The sequence below is a fragment of the Acomys minous genome, assembly GCF_964271855.1.
Source record: "Acomys minous genome assembly, chromosome: 7".
Classification (NCBI taxonomy): Eukaryota; Metazoa; Chordata; class Mammalia; order Rodentia; family Muridae; genus Acomys; species Acomys minous.
Genome location: NC_140488.1, coordinates 105,024,290 through 105,042,973, shown reverse-complemented (window position 1 = coordinate 105,042,973; position 18,684 = coordinate 105,024,290). Strand labels below are relative to the sequence as shown.

Sequence of the window (18,684 nt, the reverse complement as noted above, 5' to 3'; positions counted from 1 at the left end):
CACGCCCATCTCCTCCCCTCACCCACCGCTTTGGTCATTAAGTCTATTCTTCGGGTCCCTGATGGGCCCGCGAATTAATTAGCCACACATAAACGCTTTCTGAAAACCAGGCGGGAGAATGAATGTGCTGTGTAAGCCAAGGCAGCCAAGGAGGGCTGGGGTCAGCAGACCTTTTGCAAGGCTGTGCCCTGCTGCGCCCCTCCCCCACCCGTCAACCAGTTTTACAAGGGTGACAATGGAAAAGCCTACTGCTAAGCCAAAGCCCCTGAACCAAAAGGAGAACGTCTGCACCTGCCTAAAGAAAACCGATATTCTTCAATCCTGCCCACAGGACAAGCCCCATTGCACCCCCTAGCTGTCCTAACTACCCTTGTGGGACCCAAAATGCAGCCTGCTCCTTTTCCTTTTGGCTAGCGGAAGTTCCTGTGCGGGAGCGTCCCACTTCCTCTTGGGTGTTCGGCGTGTGCGTGGCAGGAGGGGCGGGGCCAATGCTGCTCCGGTTTCTCGCGCGCTTGGCGCTGCGGCGGGTGCGGGCGGCGACTGCTTGCGCAAGTCAGCTTGCCTGGGAAACAGGGCTTTGTGGCAGAAAGCGACTTGCTACAAAGACTCCGCTGGCGTTTGCGGTTCGCGCGGCTGAACCTGCGTAAGATAGCCACTTTACTCCGACGTTGCAGATAGCCTTTCCCCGAAGTGCTGCGGGCTTTCAGCGCTTTCCAGGAGCCATGCCTCGGGGACGGAAGAGTCGGCGCCGCCGGAACGCAAAGGCAGCAGAAGAGAATCGCAACAATCGCAAGATCCAGGCCTCAGAGGCCTCTCAGACCCCGATGGCGGCTTCTGTGGTCCCCAGCACACCGGAAGAATACCTGAGCGGCCCAGAGGAAGACACAAGCACTCCAGAGAAGGCCTCCACTACTCCTGAGGAAGCTTCGAGCACTGCCCTAGTGAAAAAGCCTATTACACGGAGCAGTTTTCAGGGCACCAAGAAAAGTCTCCTAATGTCCATATTAGCCCTCATCTTCATCATGGGCAACAGCGCCAAGGAAGCCCTGGTGTGGAAAGTGCTGGGGAAGTTAGGGATGCAGCCTGGGAGGCAGCACAGCATCTTTGGAGATCCTAAGAAGGTCGTTACAGAAGAGTTTGTGCGCAGAGGGTATCTGCTTTATAAGCCAGTGCCCCGCAGCAGCCCAGTGGAGTATGAGTTCTTCTGGGGCCCTCGAGCACACGTGGAATCCAGCAAGCTGAAAGTCATGCATTTTGTGGCAAGAGTTCGGAACCGATGCTCCAAAGACTGGCCATGTAACTATGACTGGGATTCAGATGATGATGCAGAGGTTGAGGCTATTCTCAATTCAGGTGCTCGGGGTTATTCCACTGCATAGAGAGATCCCAGGCAGACCCTTAGGAATGGAAAGGAGAATCCAAAGTACTCCATCGAGTAGATAGGCAGGGTCCTGAATACAAAATGATGTATGTGGAGGGTGGGGAGGGCACTGTATTTGGTATTCGTGATCAGTGCTAATTGTTACACTGCGAAATAGTGTTTGCTTTAGATATTGTACTCTTGTATTCGTTTTATAACACTGTTGATTAAGAATCACAATATGTTTAAATATATAATTGAGAAGGTGTTTATGTTATTTTTACTGTCGTTGGCATTTGGCACAACAGCTGTGTTAACCTTATTAAATGAAGGCCTTCTGTCGTGTTGTGTGATATACGGAAAGTGTACCACTGAAAGAAGCTGTTCTTTGAAAGTTTGGAATAACCAGTACAATGGTAAATGGAGGAAGATAATAGATTTGTTCTGTTTTCCCCTTGTGTCTGGTGTCTTGTAAAGAAACACATCTGTGAATATGCTTACTGCGCAAATAGCATAAATAAAAGCATAGTGAATAGTATGTTTTGTTCATTTATTGTCCACCGGTTAAGTGAGGTACAAATTTAGATTCGAGGGGCAGTCCTTAGCAGACAGCACCCAGTTTCCATGAAACTTCTAGACTGTGTGGGAAGGGGGGAAAGGTGGAAATGGAATAAGTGTTGTAGAAAATGATCATGGAGTATGGGGCTGATGACATCATCTGGGGGATAGGACAGGAAAAAGAGGGTTTCATAGGATGCTTTAAAATCCAAGGAACACTTGGAGAATGAAGAAAAAATGCAGGGCTGCCATATATTATTTGGAACTGGGTGTTTCACCGAATACTTATCACACCTTGATAGAAAAGCAATTGGTAAAGACTTGGAAACCTTCTAGAGTAATAAAGAAATAGAAAACAATAGAGGTATGTTGACAGAAGGGTGGTGGGGGAAAATAGATTGTTGTGGGGTAGCAGAAAGGGAAAAAAGGACAGAAAAATCATTGAGGCAGTGCTATTCTGAGGTCTCAAGCTAATATTGGGGTGGAGTTATGACCACCATGCCCAAGCTCCTCTAATGTCAGGGTGGGAGGTTAAACTTGGAGTCAATGAAGGCAATGTGGCTATTGGGGAAATAAAAAGTCCTCGGTGAACTACTCAAGTATGTGAATGGGGAAGCAGAGAGCAAGGAAGGAGAAGGAAAGGAGGGAAAGAGAGGTCCCAGCCTCACAGGACAGCTGTTACCCTTCACAGCAAGGCAGTGATAATAAAATCATCAATGCTCATGGTGGCTCTGGGACAGTGCGGAGAAAGGCACTGAAACAGCTGACTTCTGATGGTGGAGGGGCCTGAGAGAAGATCCAATGTGGAGGAGCCTCACAGCACGGAGGCAAACACATTTCTCAGGTGTGAGAGATTCTTGCACTGCTCAAAACTCTCTCTCTCTCTCTCTCTCTCTCTGTGTGTGTGTGTGTGTGTGTGTGTGTGTGTGTGTGTGTCTGTCTGTCTGTCTGTCTGTCTGTCTGTCTGTCTCTCTGGCTGTGTCTGTCACTCTGTGTGTCTGTGTTTTCAGGGGCAAGGCAGTATTATTGGCATTTCAGTTTCTTCTTGAGGTAGTGTGGTCAGTGTAAATGTGGAGACATGGGAGCCTCCCCCCACTTCTCCTGAGCTACCTGGCTGAGAACAAGCACAAGAAGCACTTGCAAGCACTAGAGCTGGCCACATTTACCCTGAGAAGCGCACCAAGACAGGGGAGTGCAGTCCCACTTTGAGGGAGCAGGACACACTGGCTAGAGCAGCCAGGCCACACAGAGCCCAGTGGCCAAGGTAGTTTCCTCCCTCCTTGGCTCTAGCTCCACCTGGCACCTAGCAGAATATGAGGCCTGGTCCCTGGGTGTGGCACAGGGAGGCAATGATTTTATGCAGAGCCCAAGCAACAGCCAGCAGTGTGCAGGCTGAAGAGGCTTCCACCAGAAGCAGAACCCATGAAGCTTCAGAAGTTCCCAGCACGGGCTGAGCGCCTTCTATGATTCAGGTGGAGCAGGGCAGGCCTGGCACAGGCAATGAAGAGGCTTCTCCCTGCCCCTGAAGTGCATGCTTGTCAATGTACCTCAAGAGGTGGGGAGCTAAAAAATCAAGGGAGAGGTCAACACAGAGCTTTCTGGGCCAAAGCCACAGGAGTGACAGACCTCAGACCTTGCTTCTTTCTCCACACTCCCAGAGCTCCTTTCTCTAGGCCACCCTGCCATCTGTTATGGCTTGCCAAGGCACAGCCCCCAGGGTCTCTGCCCTCAAAGGAAATGAAGTTTCAGTCCCCAGCCATCAGTTCCAGGGAATGGGGAGACACTCAATTTCTCCTCTCTTCATAGAAGGTTCCTCTTAGCAGTGCCTCAACTCCAGGCAAGGCAGCAAGGAGGTAGAAGAGCCTGTGTCAGAAAGGACTCTCCAGCACTTCATGCTTGCCAGAGGAGTGTCATAGCTTGTCCCTACCAGGGAAGGAGGATCACTGGACCAGTTTTACAGAGTGCCAGCTAGCTCGGGGCCGGATGTGATTTACGTCCATCTAAAACCTGCCTGAATCTGGTGATGGTTTCCTGGGAATAAAGATCCAACAGCCTAACATGCTTCCTGGGGAGCACAGGCCAAGAAGCTTGGTGATGACCTACAGCAGGAGTGCCCGTTCCCGGGAGGGGGGGGGGAGGATAGGGGGGAGGATAGGGGGGAGGGAACAGGAGCAAGCCTCCAGGTACTCTGTACCAGGGACAACAGCAGCAGGAGGCCATGCTCAGCTCCAGTGTGGAAACAAGGCCTTGGGGGACCTGCTTGGCCCAGGCCTGGAACCTTCAAGGGGCTGGGCACATCTGCCTGCCGGTTCAGTCTTCCCACCACACTACTGAAGGACTGCAAAATGACACTTGCTTTGGAGGAGTAGGGGCTGAGTGGCTGTGAAAGGAGCAACACCCAGCACTGGGGGGAGAGCCAGGTGAGAGGAATCTTGGAAGAGGGTGAGCAAGAGAGCATGCTCAGGGCGACAGCCACACACACGCTTTCAGCCTCCAATTCTGTGAAGATGAGACAGAAGCTAAGAGGCCTTCCTCCAAAAAACCAGAGGAGTAAACTGTTCCCGTTGCCGCAGCATTTCCAAGAAATCAGTAGGAAAGCCTTAGTTTGAGTTTGCAAGGATGAAAGAGAAAGAGAAAGAGCCCTCCAGTGGATTAGGGAACAGGGGCTTGGGAAGTGAAGAGAGAGAGAGGGGAGGAGAGAGGGAGAGCATTTCCAAGGCTAGCAAGAGTGTCAGCTTGGTCAGCCTGGACTTTACTGAGTCCTTAAACTAGGCCAGCGATTTCTCAGGCTGTTTGCCTGCATTATCTCTGCAGTGCGTACCACCCTTTGTAGGAAGAGGGACTCTGGGACAGGATGACAAGAGCAGAAACTCAGATAACTCCCACAGGTCATTGGCAACCCACGGTTGTTCCATGACAGGCTTACATGGGGAAACGGACCCAGTCAAGGCTAAGCTTGGCATCCCAGTGCTAAACCATGACACCACTCAGTCTGGGAGGAGCCCTCTGTGTCCAATGCCTTCAAACCCAGGGCCACCGTGAAGAAGAACGTGCTGGATGAGAGCCAAGGGGGTCAGAAAATAAGGAGCACGCACCCTTCACCATGATATCTCAGGATGTGCAGAGCACAAGTGGCAAAGGTGCCCGCTCCGTGCTCCAGATGTTATGAACCAGCCTTTGTTGCTGTGAAACCTCCAAAATGAACCGCATTGTGCTTTTTAACCTGGCACAATGCTGTAAAAGTCACCCTTCCACACAGTGTGCCTTTGTTAGTCAGGCGAGGTTGCAGTCTACCCGTGTGATGCATGGGAGAACAACTCACAAGTGCCCTTCACCCCACGAACAGTGCACACGACAGCTAAGAAATAGAAAATAAGACATACAGCTTTCCAGCCAAGGGTCATAGTGAAAAGAGGCAGCACTAGTCGCCTTGATTGCAGGAGGCATGGTGATGGGGTGATGGGGACCTCAGAGCTGGGTGAGATTGAGCAGAGGACTGGAAACCCCAACACCAGGCTCCAGGGTTCAACCAACAGTTTAGTATAAGCAAGGCCCACTTCCATGCAGGGGTGGCTTGTGGGAAATAAAGGAAGAGGGCAAGAGGGTTCACCTTGCTGATGTGTAAAGGAAGTGTTGTTCAGAAATGAGGGCCCGGGCTTTAAGGTCAGAGAGCGTCAGGCATACGTACTGAAGGCCAGAAAGGCCAGCCCGTGGGAGATGCAGTGAGCTGAGAGCGCAAGCACAGAAGACAAAAAAGAATCAGGAGCAGGACCGCGGCTTCCATTGGAGCACGCTGGGCACTTGGGGGAACCTACCTCAAGTTTGCACAGGATGGGAGGCAGACAGGGCAAGGCACCCTGTGGGTGGAGTAGAGGAGCAAGTGAGGTGACATGCCTTGGAGAAGGACCACTAGTGGCTCAGTGTATTCAGCACAGAGCAAATGCAGGTAAGGGAGGTGGAAGCACAGAGAACAGGCAGGAAGCCAAGAGAGCAACGGGCACTGGGGCCTTCCCGGTCATTCTCCACAGGGTACGATGAGGAAACCACAGCCTCTGTCTGCAATTCAGGAAATACCTCCACAGAGTTCTAGGGGTACTGGATGTGGCATGGCAGGGGCGGGGGGCAAGCCTGAACTGAGGCTATTCCATTCACCTCCAAGCACTTACTAGGGTGTGGTCAGGATGGCCAGATATAGGGGGTGCCGCAATGGAGAATGGGTGCTACACCTGGCGAGGTGGTTGAAGACAGCACATGCTGGGTTCCGATGGTCTTTGGTACCCATGTGTACTGCGTAAGTGCTTCACAAAAACTCTGGGATCCAGTGGGTGGTGCGCTCCTCAGGGTTACCAGTGCAATGATGCGATGCCATAGCCCAGGGGAGAAAGGGGCTAATGAGGCTTCCAAGTCCACATAGGAGTCCATCACGGAAGAAGGTCAGGAAGCCAACAGGGCTGGAACCTGGAGGCTGGAACTAATGCAGAGGCCAGGCTGGGTTTCTGGTCACTGGCTTGCTCTCCAAGGCTTGCTGGCTGGCTTTCTCATGGAAGCGGAGAACACAAGATCAGGGGGTGAGGGATGGCACCACCCCTAGCGGACTGGGCTCTCCAACACTAGTTGTTAATTAAGAATGTGCCCTACATGGTTGCCTGCAGCCAAATCTTATGAAGACATTTACTCCATTGATGTTCCTTCTTCTCAGGTGACAATGATTTTTGTCAAGTTGACATGAAACGAGCCAGCATGAACGGTCTGTGGTGCAGATATGTAGATAGGATCTGGAGCCAAAACATTGCCTGAGCTGTCCTGGGGGTTGTGGGTGTCCGTATATGGAGAAAGGCAGCAGATAAGTAGCAGGGCCTCCCACCCCGCAAGCATGACAGCATCGAGGAGAAACGACAGTGGGAGCTGAAGAGGTGCACACCACCGGGGAAGGGGAACACCAAGAGCACCCTGAGAACCATGAAATTGGCTGTACCAACAGGGCCACACAGTCCACTCTCCTCAGAGAGACAAAGCCGTTTGAGACAAGAGCTAAAATGCAGCAGAAAGAAGGGCAGCCATTGCAACTAGCAATAGAGATATCCCTGGCCACACCTAGCATAACACCTTCATTGTAGGATTGGGGCACAAGCCTGATCTGGACAGATTTAAGAGACAATGGACACAGTGTGCACACTGAGCCTGAAACCATCTGAAAGGCAACATTGCTTTAGCGGGGAGAAGAGAAAATCGGAGTGTAGTAGGAGGTGAGGGGGTCAAGAGAAGGTTGACATCCATTGGGGTTCAGGAAGCCGGTGCTGAGGGCAATTGGAGGGAGGCAAATGGCTGGAACAGGGGTGGCAGAGAGAGACTGGTAGCAGGATAATTAGACAGAAGGTCATGGCTCGAGGACAAACCGTGGGCTGCCCATTAGCAGGATTGGGACAGGATGTTCTAGACTCAATTACCTCACATGCCCGTGGCCAGCGTCCTGCCTGTGTGTTGTGCAGGGTCTGCTGAGCATCAGATAACTGCCAAGCACATGTTAGGGACCCAAATGCCAACTACTGTGCAAAGGACCCATTATGTGGGTGATATCAAAACCCCTAGTTCTCAACTGAGAAGGCTGCTCACAGGGTGGTGGTTGTCCTGACTGGCCAACGGAAGTGAGCAAAGAGAGGGGATAGGAGACTGAGGCTCTGGGTCTGAGCCTTCTGGCTGTCCAGGCTTTTATGTCTGGACATAGTCTGAGCCTTTCTGCAAGATAAAAAAGCAGCATCCTCGGTCTAGCGGCCTCTTGCAGTGGTGTGGACAGTGTAGTCTATGAACCCAAGACGCTCTCAGTGGCATTACAGAGCCACAACTCATAGTCCTGACACCTGCCCTGCCACACTTTCCTAGATCTGCTGGCACTGGGCTAGTTCCTAGGCTGAGGGGCAAGGATCTCAGCCACCTTAGCTTCCTTGTGTGAGACCAAGAGTCTCACAGCTTGCCACTGAGACAGACAGCACAACCAGCACCCAGAACTGGTCTCACTCTGACATCTGGACCAAGGGACCTTTACCTGGCCCAGTTGGCACTGTAAGTGGCTTAGAGTGGTGACAGCTCCCAGGAAACCTAAAGGTATGTGTTTCCCCTTAGCACTACAAACTTTGATTTGTGAGTGTGCACACATAGGCACACACACATGCCCAGGCACGACGATGATTTTTTTTTTCTACTGAGGGCTTTTTTATGTGTGCATATTCATCTCTTTGGGCTTGGATCCCCTTCTTTCTGTTACATTCCCACTCCAATCGTGTGTCAAGTGGTGAATCCACACATGACAGGGCCCAGGTTATGACGTCCATAGTAGAGAGAAAAGGCCCACCTGGGAGGAAGGGCACAGCATAGGGTGGGCGAGCTTGTTCTCATTAATGCAGGCCCCACTTTCCACAGAGCAACCTATGTTTGTTTTCACTGGTGAGCGCGAGACATAAACATGCTTGGAACAGAGGCTGGAGAGATCCGAGTGTGTGTGTGTGTGTGTGTGTGTGTGTGTGTGTGTGTGTGTGTGTGTGTGCAGATGAGGACTTACAAACCACACAAACCACTATCCCTGTGAGCTAGCCAGTGTCCTGGAGAGGGAAATGAGATGGGAGGTCTCTGTGGAGCCCCTCCCTCTGCAGTTGGACATTTAGTGCCTTTTCTCTGTACCTTCTCTTCAGTAGTGCAACAGTTATCAGGATTGGATGTTTCCCACGTGGTCTTCAGAGGAGGGCCCTCCCAAGGCCCTGTTGTAGGCTCTGAGCTAGAGTTTCCTGGGAGCTCTGGGCCTGCCCTGATATCCGCAATGTTGGGTCCTAGAGAGCAGCTGCCTGGCCTAGGGATGGGTGCTTCGGAATTCTTGGTGGTGGCAGTTGATGGACAGTTTGGCTGTTGAGAGAGCACATGCTAGGCCCGAGGCCAAGGAGTCTACTCCCTGCTACATGGAGACCAACCAGAAACTAACACGTGTTACCTGCAGTTGGCATGTCCCTCGCCATGTGATGTCTCCACTGTTGGGTACACGTTGGGAATAAGACACCAGTGGACCTTCAGTGACCCTTAGACTGAGGCATCCCGCTCTGTAGTGAAGGAAGAAACTTGCTTTTCCCTTCTCATCAGACACTGGCCCAGCAATGCTTCTATGTCATCCATCAGAGAGTGTACGGACTGCTAGAACAAAGACTAGGACTAGATCAGAGAACTGGGGAAGACTTATAAACCCCAGGGTCTGAATTTTTGCATTACTTTGTCTGCTCTGAAAGACTCATGGTAGATGACGTAGGCCTTCCTAAAAGTGCACTCTCATGGACAGCCCTGGACAGACCATGTGCTAGGTAGTGTGTTTCCACAGGAGGAGCTGTCATCCGCACAGGGGCCCACTGGCCTTTAATCTAGGTCACTGGTTCTTAGGCTTTCTAGTGCTGAGACCTTTTAAGACAGTTCCTCACACCATGGGGGAGCCCCCAACAATGAAATGACTGTTGTGGACACATTATAACTAATTTTGGTCCTATTATGGTCGGTAATGTAAATATTTTTGGAGACAGACAGTAGCCAATGGGGTCTTGACCCACAGGTTGAGAACTGATGTTCTTGCTCAGAGAAGCTTGCCTGGATCTGCTCTTGTGCCCCAGGCTGTTAGAAAAGCCTGTGACCATTGTACAAATATCTACAAGCTGTGAAAGTTATGGAGGTTTTTAGTACTGCCCTATTCCCTCAAAACACAGGTTACCTAGGCTAACATTTGTGCCAGCCCTTTCAAGACTTGCAGGGAAGGTGATTTCCTTGCGAATTAGAATACCAGCCAGCAGTTCCAGGCAAGCTCCTGCTCTGTAAGCTCACATCCTTTTAAAGTTCCCTCCCCATGCTGTGTACACTGATTGGGGCCATTTCCTGCTGTCAGCACATGTAGCTAGCGTCGCTGACCTCCCTGGTAGAGAATCTCACACTTGGCTCCAGAAGGGCCGAGGAGTGGCACAGGCCACTAAGCCTTCTTGTGTGTGGGTGCTAGGTATCCAACAGGTCATTGCAGACATCCTTGGGAGCGCCTGGCTAAAGCCTCTAGCTGAGACAGTGAGCCTTGTGGTGCTGGACTCTCCTGAGGAGGGTCAAGGCAATTAGGCTAGGCCAGCTGGCATGCCAGTGGAAATGGTGGGGACAACTCTGGTCATCACAGTGTGCTGACGGGAACCTCGAATCGACTCTTCTAAACCCACATTTCCCTCCATTGGGAAGGCTGGTGTTTCAGCCCTTCATTCCAATTTCTATCTCTATCACAGCATTCCTTCAGTGCTGCTGAGAGTCACAGGTATTACATAAAGTTTCACAGGAACATTAGCACACATGTTAGAAGAGCCCTGTATAAATATGAGAAAGAGGCACTTGAAAAGAGAAGACAGCAATGGGGCTCAAAACCTGGGTATGTTTGTTCCTGTAGTTCACACAGATACACATGCATGTCAGCCTCTCTGTCTCAAACACACACACACACACACACACACACACACACACACACACACACTCATGGAAGTGAGTGCACACACACATATGGGCAGACACACATGTCCGCGCCCGTCCGCGCGTGTGCACACACACACACACACACATACGGCCACCACAGGCTGTGTTTTTTTAAGGATCCACATGAATGTGTTGTTGAGGAAGAGCTGCCGGGCTGGCTGGAGCCCACTTCTCAGAGCTGGGCCATCTGCCTTAGCCCAGGGGCAGTTTCTTCACTGATTTCTGCACCTGGTCTTTTGACACAATTAAATCCCTTCACCGACCCTCCAGCTGCAGAAGAAGTACTGTTTGCTCATCGCAACTGTCCCGGAAGTGCCTGAGATAAGGCAGGTGTTAATGAAAAAAAGGTTCTATGACCCTCAGCAGAGTTTTTCTCCCTTGCACTGAGCTCATCCCAGACCCAGTCTGCACATTAGAATCTCCTGGCCACTGTCTCAAGCCCACAGACTGGGGCCTATGACATCCTTGTTTGCCAAAGTCAGGCCACCGTATGTGGGAGGTGTCACCACAGTCCAACCTGTCAGGCGACCCCTTCTCCTCAGACTTTGTGTCCCTTTCAGCTCTGTGGCAGCACCTACTTTCTCAGACAGCTTCCCCGGCTTTTGGGCTGTAGCCCATCTCCTGGTTATGCATTACCCATGTCTGGCCTCCCACTGTGGGCCCTGAGGCACTTGCAGGAGCCAGGGAGCCACCTGCATGTGTAGCACCTACTTTAACCTTTTTCCTGACATGTCTGCTTCCTGCCTTGGAACCTCATCTCTCTGGACCCATTGGCTTAGGATACCCCCTTAGCCATGGCGGTCCCATCTCTCCCCATCCCACAAGAGGAGAGCTTGTGTGCACAACATGGGCTGACTAGCTTGCACAGCCACGTACTGGGCACCATAGTAAAAGAAGAGTGCTCCCATCCCCCCAAAAACCCATACTCCGTCTTCACTCCAAGCCATCAATGAACCCCACAACTTATCCTACAAAATGGGTGCCAATGTCCCCTTAGCATTATACAACCACTTCACGCCTTTCCAGGTACTCTGAGGTACAGAATCATCAGAAGGCACATCCTTATCAGTGTGTGTGTGTGTGTGTGTGTGTGTGTGTGTGTGTGTGTTGGGTACGTGGTTGTTTACACTGTCGTGTTCTCTCCCACATATATCCCTGTGTGCTGTGCACGTACACTGTCACATTCTCAGTCACTCTACATACCAACTCTAGAAACGTCCCTCGTGGAGTAGTGTGCAGGCAACACACCCTGCAAATTCACAGGTACCTAAGAGGCACGGACTGCAAGCATCCATGTGCCATCTCAGCCACAGGAAGACAGGAGGAGCCTCAAAGGCACGTGATGCCCAAAATGTGATGTTATGTATTCACATGCACCTCCTAAGCCACCACACCAGGCCGTGAGAAAATCACACCACCGTCTTAGTCCACGTGACACACACACATGTGCCCATGGAACCACGAAGACACTTGAGAGCAAGTTAGGTCTGACTAATAAAGAATGACTCTTTGCAGAAAGAGAGTGACATTGAGTACCTGCTCCCAGCGTATTTCCCTGCACATGGCCCTGAAACCCACAGAGGGAGGCACAAGATCTGACAACCATGATCTTGCACCAAGGGCACAGGGTCTTTGTAGCTCTGCTGCTGCCATGTTGCTGCATCTCTCCCTGTCTCCGCTCCAGCACCTGCTGTTGCCTCTGCGTCTCTCTCCTGCCTCCCCCTCCTTGTCTCCTTTCTCTTCTCTTTTCCTCTCCTCTCACCTCCGCTGTTCCCATCCTCAGGGAAGGGGAACTGTGGGAAGGGGACAATATACTTCCTCTTCCTCAGCAGCAGGTACTCTGAGTTGGAGGAGCACATAGGGTGCTTAGAACAGCAGGACACAGGAGAGCCCACTTCCCAGGGCCAAAACAACCCAGATCCAGGGCCCAAACATGGCCACTGCCTCTCAGTCCTTCCCTGCATTGCTCCCTACTGTGTAACCCCGCAACCCCTTGGCATGACCTCCGTGAAACCCACCTGCATGATGAAAGGAGAAGCTCTTATTTTGGAAAACAGAACTCAGAATTCCCCACCCCCCAAAAAAAGGCAAAGGACAATGCCATGAGTCCCAGGAGTATCTGTTGCCTGCTATGGCAAGGAAGATGGGAGAGAGATGCCAGACAGAAGCCATTGAGAGTGAGAGTGGAGCGAGAGTAAGTGGATGAGACACCGTGTACTCCCATCCATCCCTGCCCGCTAGAGAGAGTGTTCACCACATCCTGTGGCTCTGCAAGACTGTGAGATTTTCCACCAAGGGGACCTGTGAGCAGTGAGAGGAGGCCCAATCTGTTGAAACAGTAGGAAATTCTGTTAAGAGAGGGCCTGGCCAACTCTCCTGGCAATACAGGGGACAGCTGCTAGACTGAAATCCAGAGGGCAGGCCTTGTTGGACTTTTTGCACCGCAGTAACCATTGCACCAGAGAGCGCCTTTCATGACTCCAGGCTTAGAGATGCGTCCATCAGGCACACAGGCCATCCATTTAGGAGGAATAACACATACAGCTAGTACATTGCAACTGTATCTGTGAGGGAAGCGGCTCCGTGGGGCCTGAGCACACAACAGCAGGTACTTCCAGGAAGTGTCATCAGGGGCTGCTGTTACTTGCCTTAGAGCTCTTGGGTACAGGAGGCTCTGCAGGCCTTGTACAAGTGGACCAGACTGGCAGGGTCTAGCTTTGGCATGTACACACCTCAGAGGACAGCGGGGGCCACGCTCTTCACATTTGGAACAGCCAACTTGACAGATGTGATTCAGAGCAGCTATCCTCACCTTCCCTTCCTCCCCTGTTTTGGACATGGTGGTGGCAACACTAGCTAAGTACCATGGGGCTAAGTATCCTGTGGGAGTCTACAATGCAGGGGATCTGGCTGAAGGCACGCACCAGGAAAGGGATGGCTCAGAGATCTTGGTGGTGCCCCACACGGTTGTGAAACAGCCTCAGTGAGAAGTTTTCCCACAGCCTACATGTTAGTGACCAAGGCAAGCTCAGAGTCTGGAACATTTATTTCTTCAGGGTGGCCTCGGACACCTTCCATGGCCTGAAGGGCGAATCCATGCTAGCGTGCCACACTAGACTGTTGTCCGTTTTCCCAAGCAACAAATTTATGTTGACCAAACGGTTAAAGATGTAAGTCCTGTTATAACAGGCATTCAGGAAGTCGTGGTATTTACAGGGATTTACGTTTCACGTGGGCTCTCATGAGCCCAAGGCAAGACATAATCTTTGCCTGTGTTCATAGCAGCATGCATCCTTTTTCTTGGGTCACCTGCTTTCCCTTGCTGCTAAGCATAGTATTGCTCAAAGGAAGCTGAAAGCACAGGCATAAAGCACTCTCTCAGTTTGTGGATCCTGGGATCAGCAGAACCTAGCCAGGTCACCCCAGAGAGGAGAGCTGTCCCTCTGGATGAGGTCGCAGTGGCCTCTGAGAGCTCTTGTGTCCCGAGAGAAAGTTTATCTCCCAAGCAGTAATTGGGACTTCCTTGACCACCTTGTGAGGACAGCATGGAGATGAGGGTTAAGCAGATAACGCTGGTCTAAGGCTGCTTCCTTTCTCTCAGGCAATTTGGTGTTTTGTGCTATAACAATTCCCTGGGTCTCTGAATGAAAAGGAATTTGAACTAAAAATGATGTTCTGACTCATATGAGTATTTCCTGAGGAGCAGAATTCAGGTCAGGTAAAGAACACAAAAGCACCAGCACCCATGGACACCAAGCATGCCCATACTCCCGCACAAAGAGAGAATGAAACAAGAGCACAGCACAGGCATTTAGGCTCCAGTCCAGGTGGATTCCTCCCCTTTACAGTTAAACAACCTCACAACAACACAGGGGATTGTCGCGGATCTTGGTTTCCCTCCATAAGTAGGCCTTTAATACCCTGTGGCAGAATCACCACACATTAGTTTGCAGGATACAGAGAAATCAGTTTCAAATTCAACAGCCATCTCTCCATGCTATCTAGCTCACACAGGGGCAGGAGGCATGGTGCAGGCTGCCAGGGAGGCCGGGGCTGGGACTGGGACATCAGCAGTCTGATCCAGCCTGCACTTTGCCTCCATCTACAGTGGGCTGCCAGGCAAGAAGAGCCTATTAGTACAACAGCGGTAACATTATTTATGGCTCAAGCAACTGTACTCTTGATTTGATTTAAGGCTTGCTTCATAGGAGTGAATTTACACCGGGGATTGTTTGTAAACCAGCCCCAAAAACATGGCCATGGCAATCATAGGCCCTGTGGGAGAACCCCTTGACAGAGTTTGCAAAATCACCATGTTATCTCCGTCTTCACTGAAGAGGCATGCGTGAGTCCCGTATTTGTGCAGCTCTCGACCCCAGTGCAGTGGTAGTGGTTCTTGGAGAGATACGTGACTGTTCTTAGTCTTGAAATAGGTGACTGAAGGTGCTCAAGCACAGAATGTGGGCACACCCACACTGCTCCCCACCCCACCTGCCACTCTCCACACAACCTCCCCCCCAGGTCCAGGAGACATCACAGAAGATGGCCCAGAAAGGATATCAGTGCCAGAGGACAGGGAGGGGAGCTATGTAAGCTTGTCCTCTGAACATGACATGGCCTTTGCCCACCTACATGGACCCTGCATATGAGCAAGTCAGTTAAGAATTCCAGGATGCAGGCGGGAGGGGCCCCATCCCTAGCTGAGCACCTATTGGTGCTTGATTGCTGTTGGGGGAAGGGAGAGTCAGTTTCCTTTGGAGTGTGGCCTTTGGAAGTTTGTCTGGGCCCCAGTGGATGACCACAAGCCTCTGAGCACATGGGCAGCAGGAATTGCACTCAGTGGGAAAAGAATGAAAGACTGAATAAGCAATGAAGAGCTCACAAAGCTGTAGAGGGGGAGTGATGGCATAGGGCTTTTCACTGCAGATGGTGCCCTTCTCTGAAGCATCATACCATGGGACTGCCCTCTGTGTGCTCTGCTGGGACTGAAATGAGCTATCAACCCCTAGAATGGTTATGGACACCACCCGCCCAACCATAGGGAGCACGTGGGCAGGCAATGAAGACATGTTCCCCACTGAATTTGCAACTGTACATATGTGAAGTCACTTCTTCGCTGTCCACACTGACTCTTGCTTTCCACCTACCTACTCCTCTGGGTAGGAGAGGGGATCGGTTACATCTCATGGGCAAAGGATCTTCAGTCACTTGCACTTTGGCCACTAAATCTGAAGTCATTGTGTCACTTCTATTAACTACTTACAATGTTGCCTTCCTCTGAGGAAATGGTGTCAGGGTCAGGAGGAAGGAGTGACTTTCAGCAGGGCCATTTCAGAAACCTGTTCAGGCAGAATGCTAGGCTTCTGTTTCTCAGTGTGTGTCTCAGCAACTGAGTATTGCTTCCTCATTAGACTGGGCCTTATCAGAAAATATGGCTACCCCAAGAGAGTTCGGCCTTACCTCGAGGTTAACTCCAATGTGAGAGCCCGCTGTGACAATCACGGTGACAGTGGGCTCTGATCAGCTTCATCAGCTGGTGTCTGTGGGCTGAGTGGTACCAATCCCTCAAATATGTTGTTTCAAAGGGTCACCTTTCTTGGAGGTGGCGCCATCGTAGCTGTCCTTAGTAACAGGGGAGGCCCCGTTGCACTGGGGTCCATTCCCAGGGCGGCATGCCCCTTTCCTAAATTGAATTGCTGGAGGGCGCAAGGTGTCAGTTACAGAAGCAGACCTTGCAATGTGAAAGCACAGACTGAATCCAGGGAGCAGCACCATCCAGGCCAGAACAGCAGTGATGGCTGCTGGGAGCAACAAAAGCTGTTTCTCCACGGGCACTGGAGGAATCACTATCCTGCAGCACTTTACTGTTTGACCACCCACCCCTAGAATAGTCACGGAACGCATTTGTACTGTTTTCCTCCACTAAGTCCACTGTGGGTGTTTATTGTAACACCCAGGGCAAATGAGCACGCACCACGAAACTATGGAGACGGAACTCAGCGATTCGGGGTACGTATTAGATTACAGATGCTATGCTTATGACACTGCACCATCGTGATCCGCACACAAACACCAGCTTTCTGAGTGTGATACAAGGTAATAATGTGTACAGTTTCTAGGACTTTCGTTCCGTGTTCCACACTGATTGGTGCTGACACTCCTGTTTGTCTTTACAACCCACCTGTAGACTGATCTGCACGTATTTGCCTTCAAGTCAGCAGGGTGCCTGAACTGTGCTTACTGGCACTCCAGATGACCCGTGAACCCTGTCATGAGATTATGAAAAAACAAGAGAGTGTCCTTTTCTTTTGTGGGAGTTGTTGCTTTGTGCAGGACCGGATGGGAGTGTTCCCGGAATCCGAAATCGGCCCTGAAGTCACTATCTAGCCCAAAGTTTGGGCTTCTTGTCTCTCCCTCCCAAGAGCTGAGATTAGATGCACGTACCACAGCCCACATTTTAGGGCAGGCCGGTCACGCTCTCTAGCAACTGAGCTGCAGCCCAAGCCCAGCTGGGCTGTCCTACCAGAGGATAAGGGGAAGTGAATGAGGCTTAGCACTGCCACGTGGGTCCACGTTTCACCGCGTCACCTAGACTTTGGGAAATCTTTCATTTTCCTGCCTTCACTGAGGGCTCAATGCTGGTGGGCTAAAGCGCCATTGCAAACGACTTTTCCACACATCCACTTAGAACGTTTTCATGAAAAACAGTGTCAGCTCCCACAAACCCAAGCAAATCTTTCCCTGGGTGTCCCTGTGTCTGGCCCTGAATCCTAGCCTCTTCCTTCCTCAAATGCTCACTCCTCTTCTGTCTCCTATTCCCTCATCCACCATCCATTCTTCCTCCCCTCACTCAGCACTCCCATCCTCCTGGGAATCCAGCTAAAGCTTGCTGCGGGGAGAAAGAATTGTGCTTTCCTCTTTCACTCTTGGAGACTGAATTCTCCTGCACAAAAGCCTCCTCCCTTGGCCCCTGCAAGCCACATCTCCTAAAGGGAACGCACGCACATGTGGTCCAGCGTTGGTCCTAGATCACAGATGCTTAGCCGAGGAATGGCAAACTATTTCCCCTTTCAAAATAGTATCCCCATTATCCAGCTTTTGCTTGCTGACATTGCCCAGTGTTGGCAGCCACACTTGTGGAGACCATCACCACCACCACCCTTGCCTCCGAGTCCCCTAGGCTCTTCCTACTTTGCTGAGAAAGGGCAGGCGTTGGGCAAAGGGGGCTGTGCCCTCTGTGCCTATACAGAGGCAGAGGCAGGAAGCTCCTGAGGTGAAATGGGCTCCTGAGAGCACACCAGGCAAGTGCTACCATGGCTCCCTGGAAGCTGTGACCAGCAGAGCACGGGACAAGATGCAACAGATCTGTGGAATTTTTAGGTGAGACTTAAGTTGTCTCTTTGTTCCTGGAATTGAGGTAAAAGTCCTCGCCCATCCCCTCCTCCCCACCTCCCATTTGGAATGTTTACCCTTAGGTCAGGGACAAGCACAGTTTCCAAGTGATCTCCTAGGGATTTGTCACTGTCCTGGCGCACTGAAGGGTCAGGAGGACAGCACGCTCTGAGACTTGTGAGAGCTGCTGTGTGCTGTCCAGGGAATCGTGTTCTCCTGGAGCTGGCCCCTCATTCCTATGTGCATGCTGGCGAACACAGAGCCATTCCACGTGGCAGGAACGGGGGCATGGTCCTACTAAGGCCCTGTGGTTTTATCTGCTTGCCTACTAGGGCATGGCTGACTGAGGCAACTTAGTCAAGGCACACTTGAGAGCAGACAGGAGGGGGAGTGATCCTCCCAAAGCATCCAGGGTCCACCCTGGGGCTCAAGAGACAGGGGATCCTTGGGTCCTCTCTTGCTCCACATGGCGTTCTCAACCAAGACCCTTTGCAATTCCATCCAGCCCTCCCAAGAGGTAAAAGGTGGTCTTTGCCTCAATGGAGGGATGCCTTTGCCTCTGGATGGAAGAGACTTCAAAGACACGGGACCAAGCATAGCCCGTCTCAACGCCCCCTGACACCCTCTCATGAGACTCTGGGAACTAGAAAGAGGAGTGCAGTGCAGGTGCTTTGGACTCACTCCTGCTCCTTCCTTTGTCTGTGCAATGGTTCAGAGGCTGTGCTCAAGAATGCCCTTATCTCTTTCTTCCCAGAGGGAAGGAGTTGGTGTGTATACTTGGTTTCTCGGTAGGGCCCAGGCGGCGCGATGATGATGGGGGAAAGATGAAACAAGAATTGAGCAGAGTT

The 18,684-nt window shown here is 51.5% G+C and overlaps 1 protein-coding gene across 1 annotated transcript; it reads left to right on the top strand.

Annotated features, from left to right (window-relative positions):
- The first annotated feature begins 458 nt into the window (after positions 1-458).
- On the top strand, positions 459-1,898 carry MAGEH1 (MAGE family member H1). Its single transcript, XM_084790602.1, has one exon. It carries the CDS (start codon positions 723-725, stop codon positions 1,377-1,379), a length of 657 nt encoding a protein of 218 aa, XP_084646728.1. The 5' UTR covers positions 459-722; the 3' UTR covers positions 1,380-1,898.
- The last annotated feature ends 16,786 nt before the right edge of the window (positions 1,899-18,684 follow it).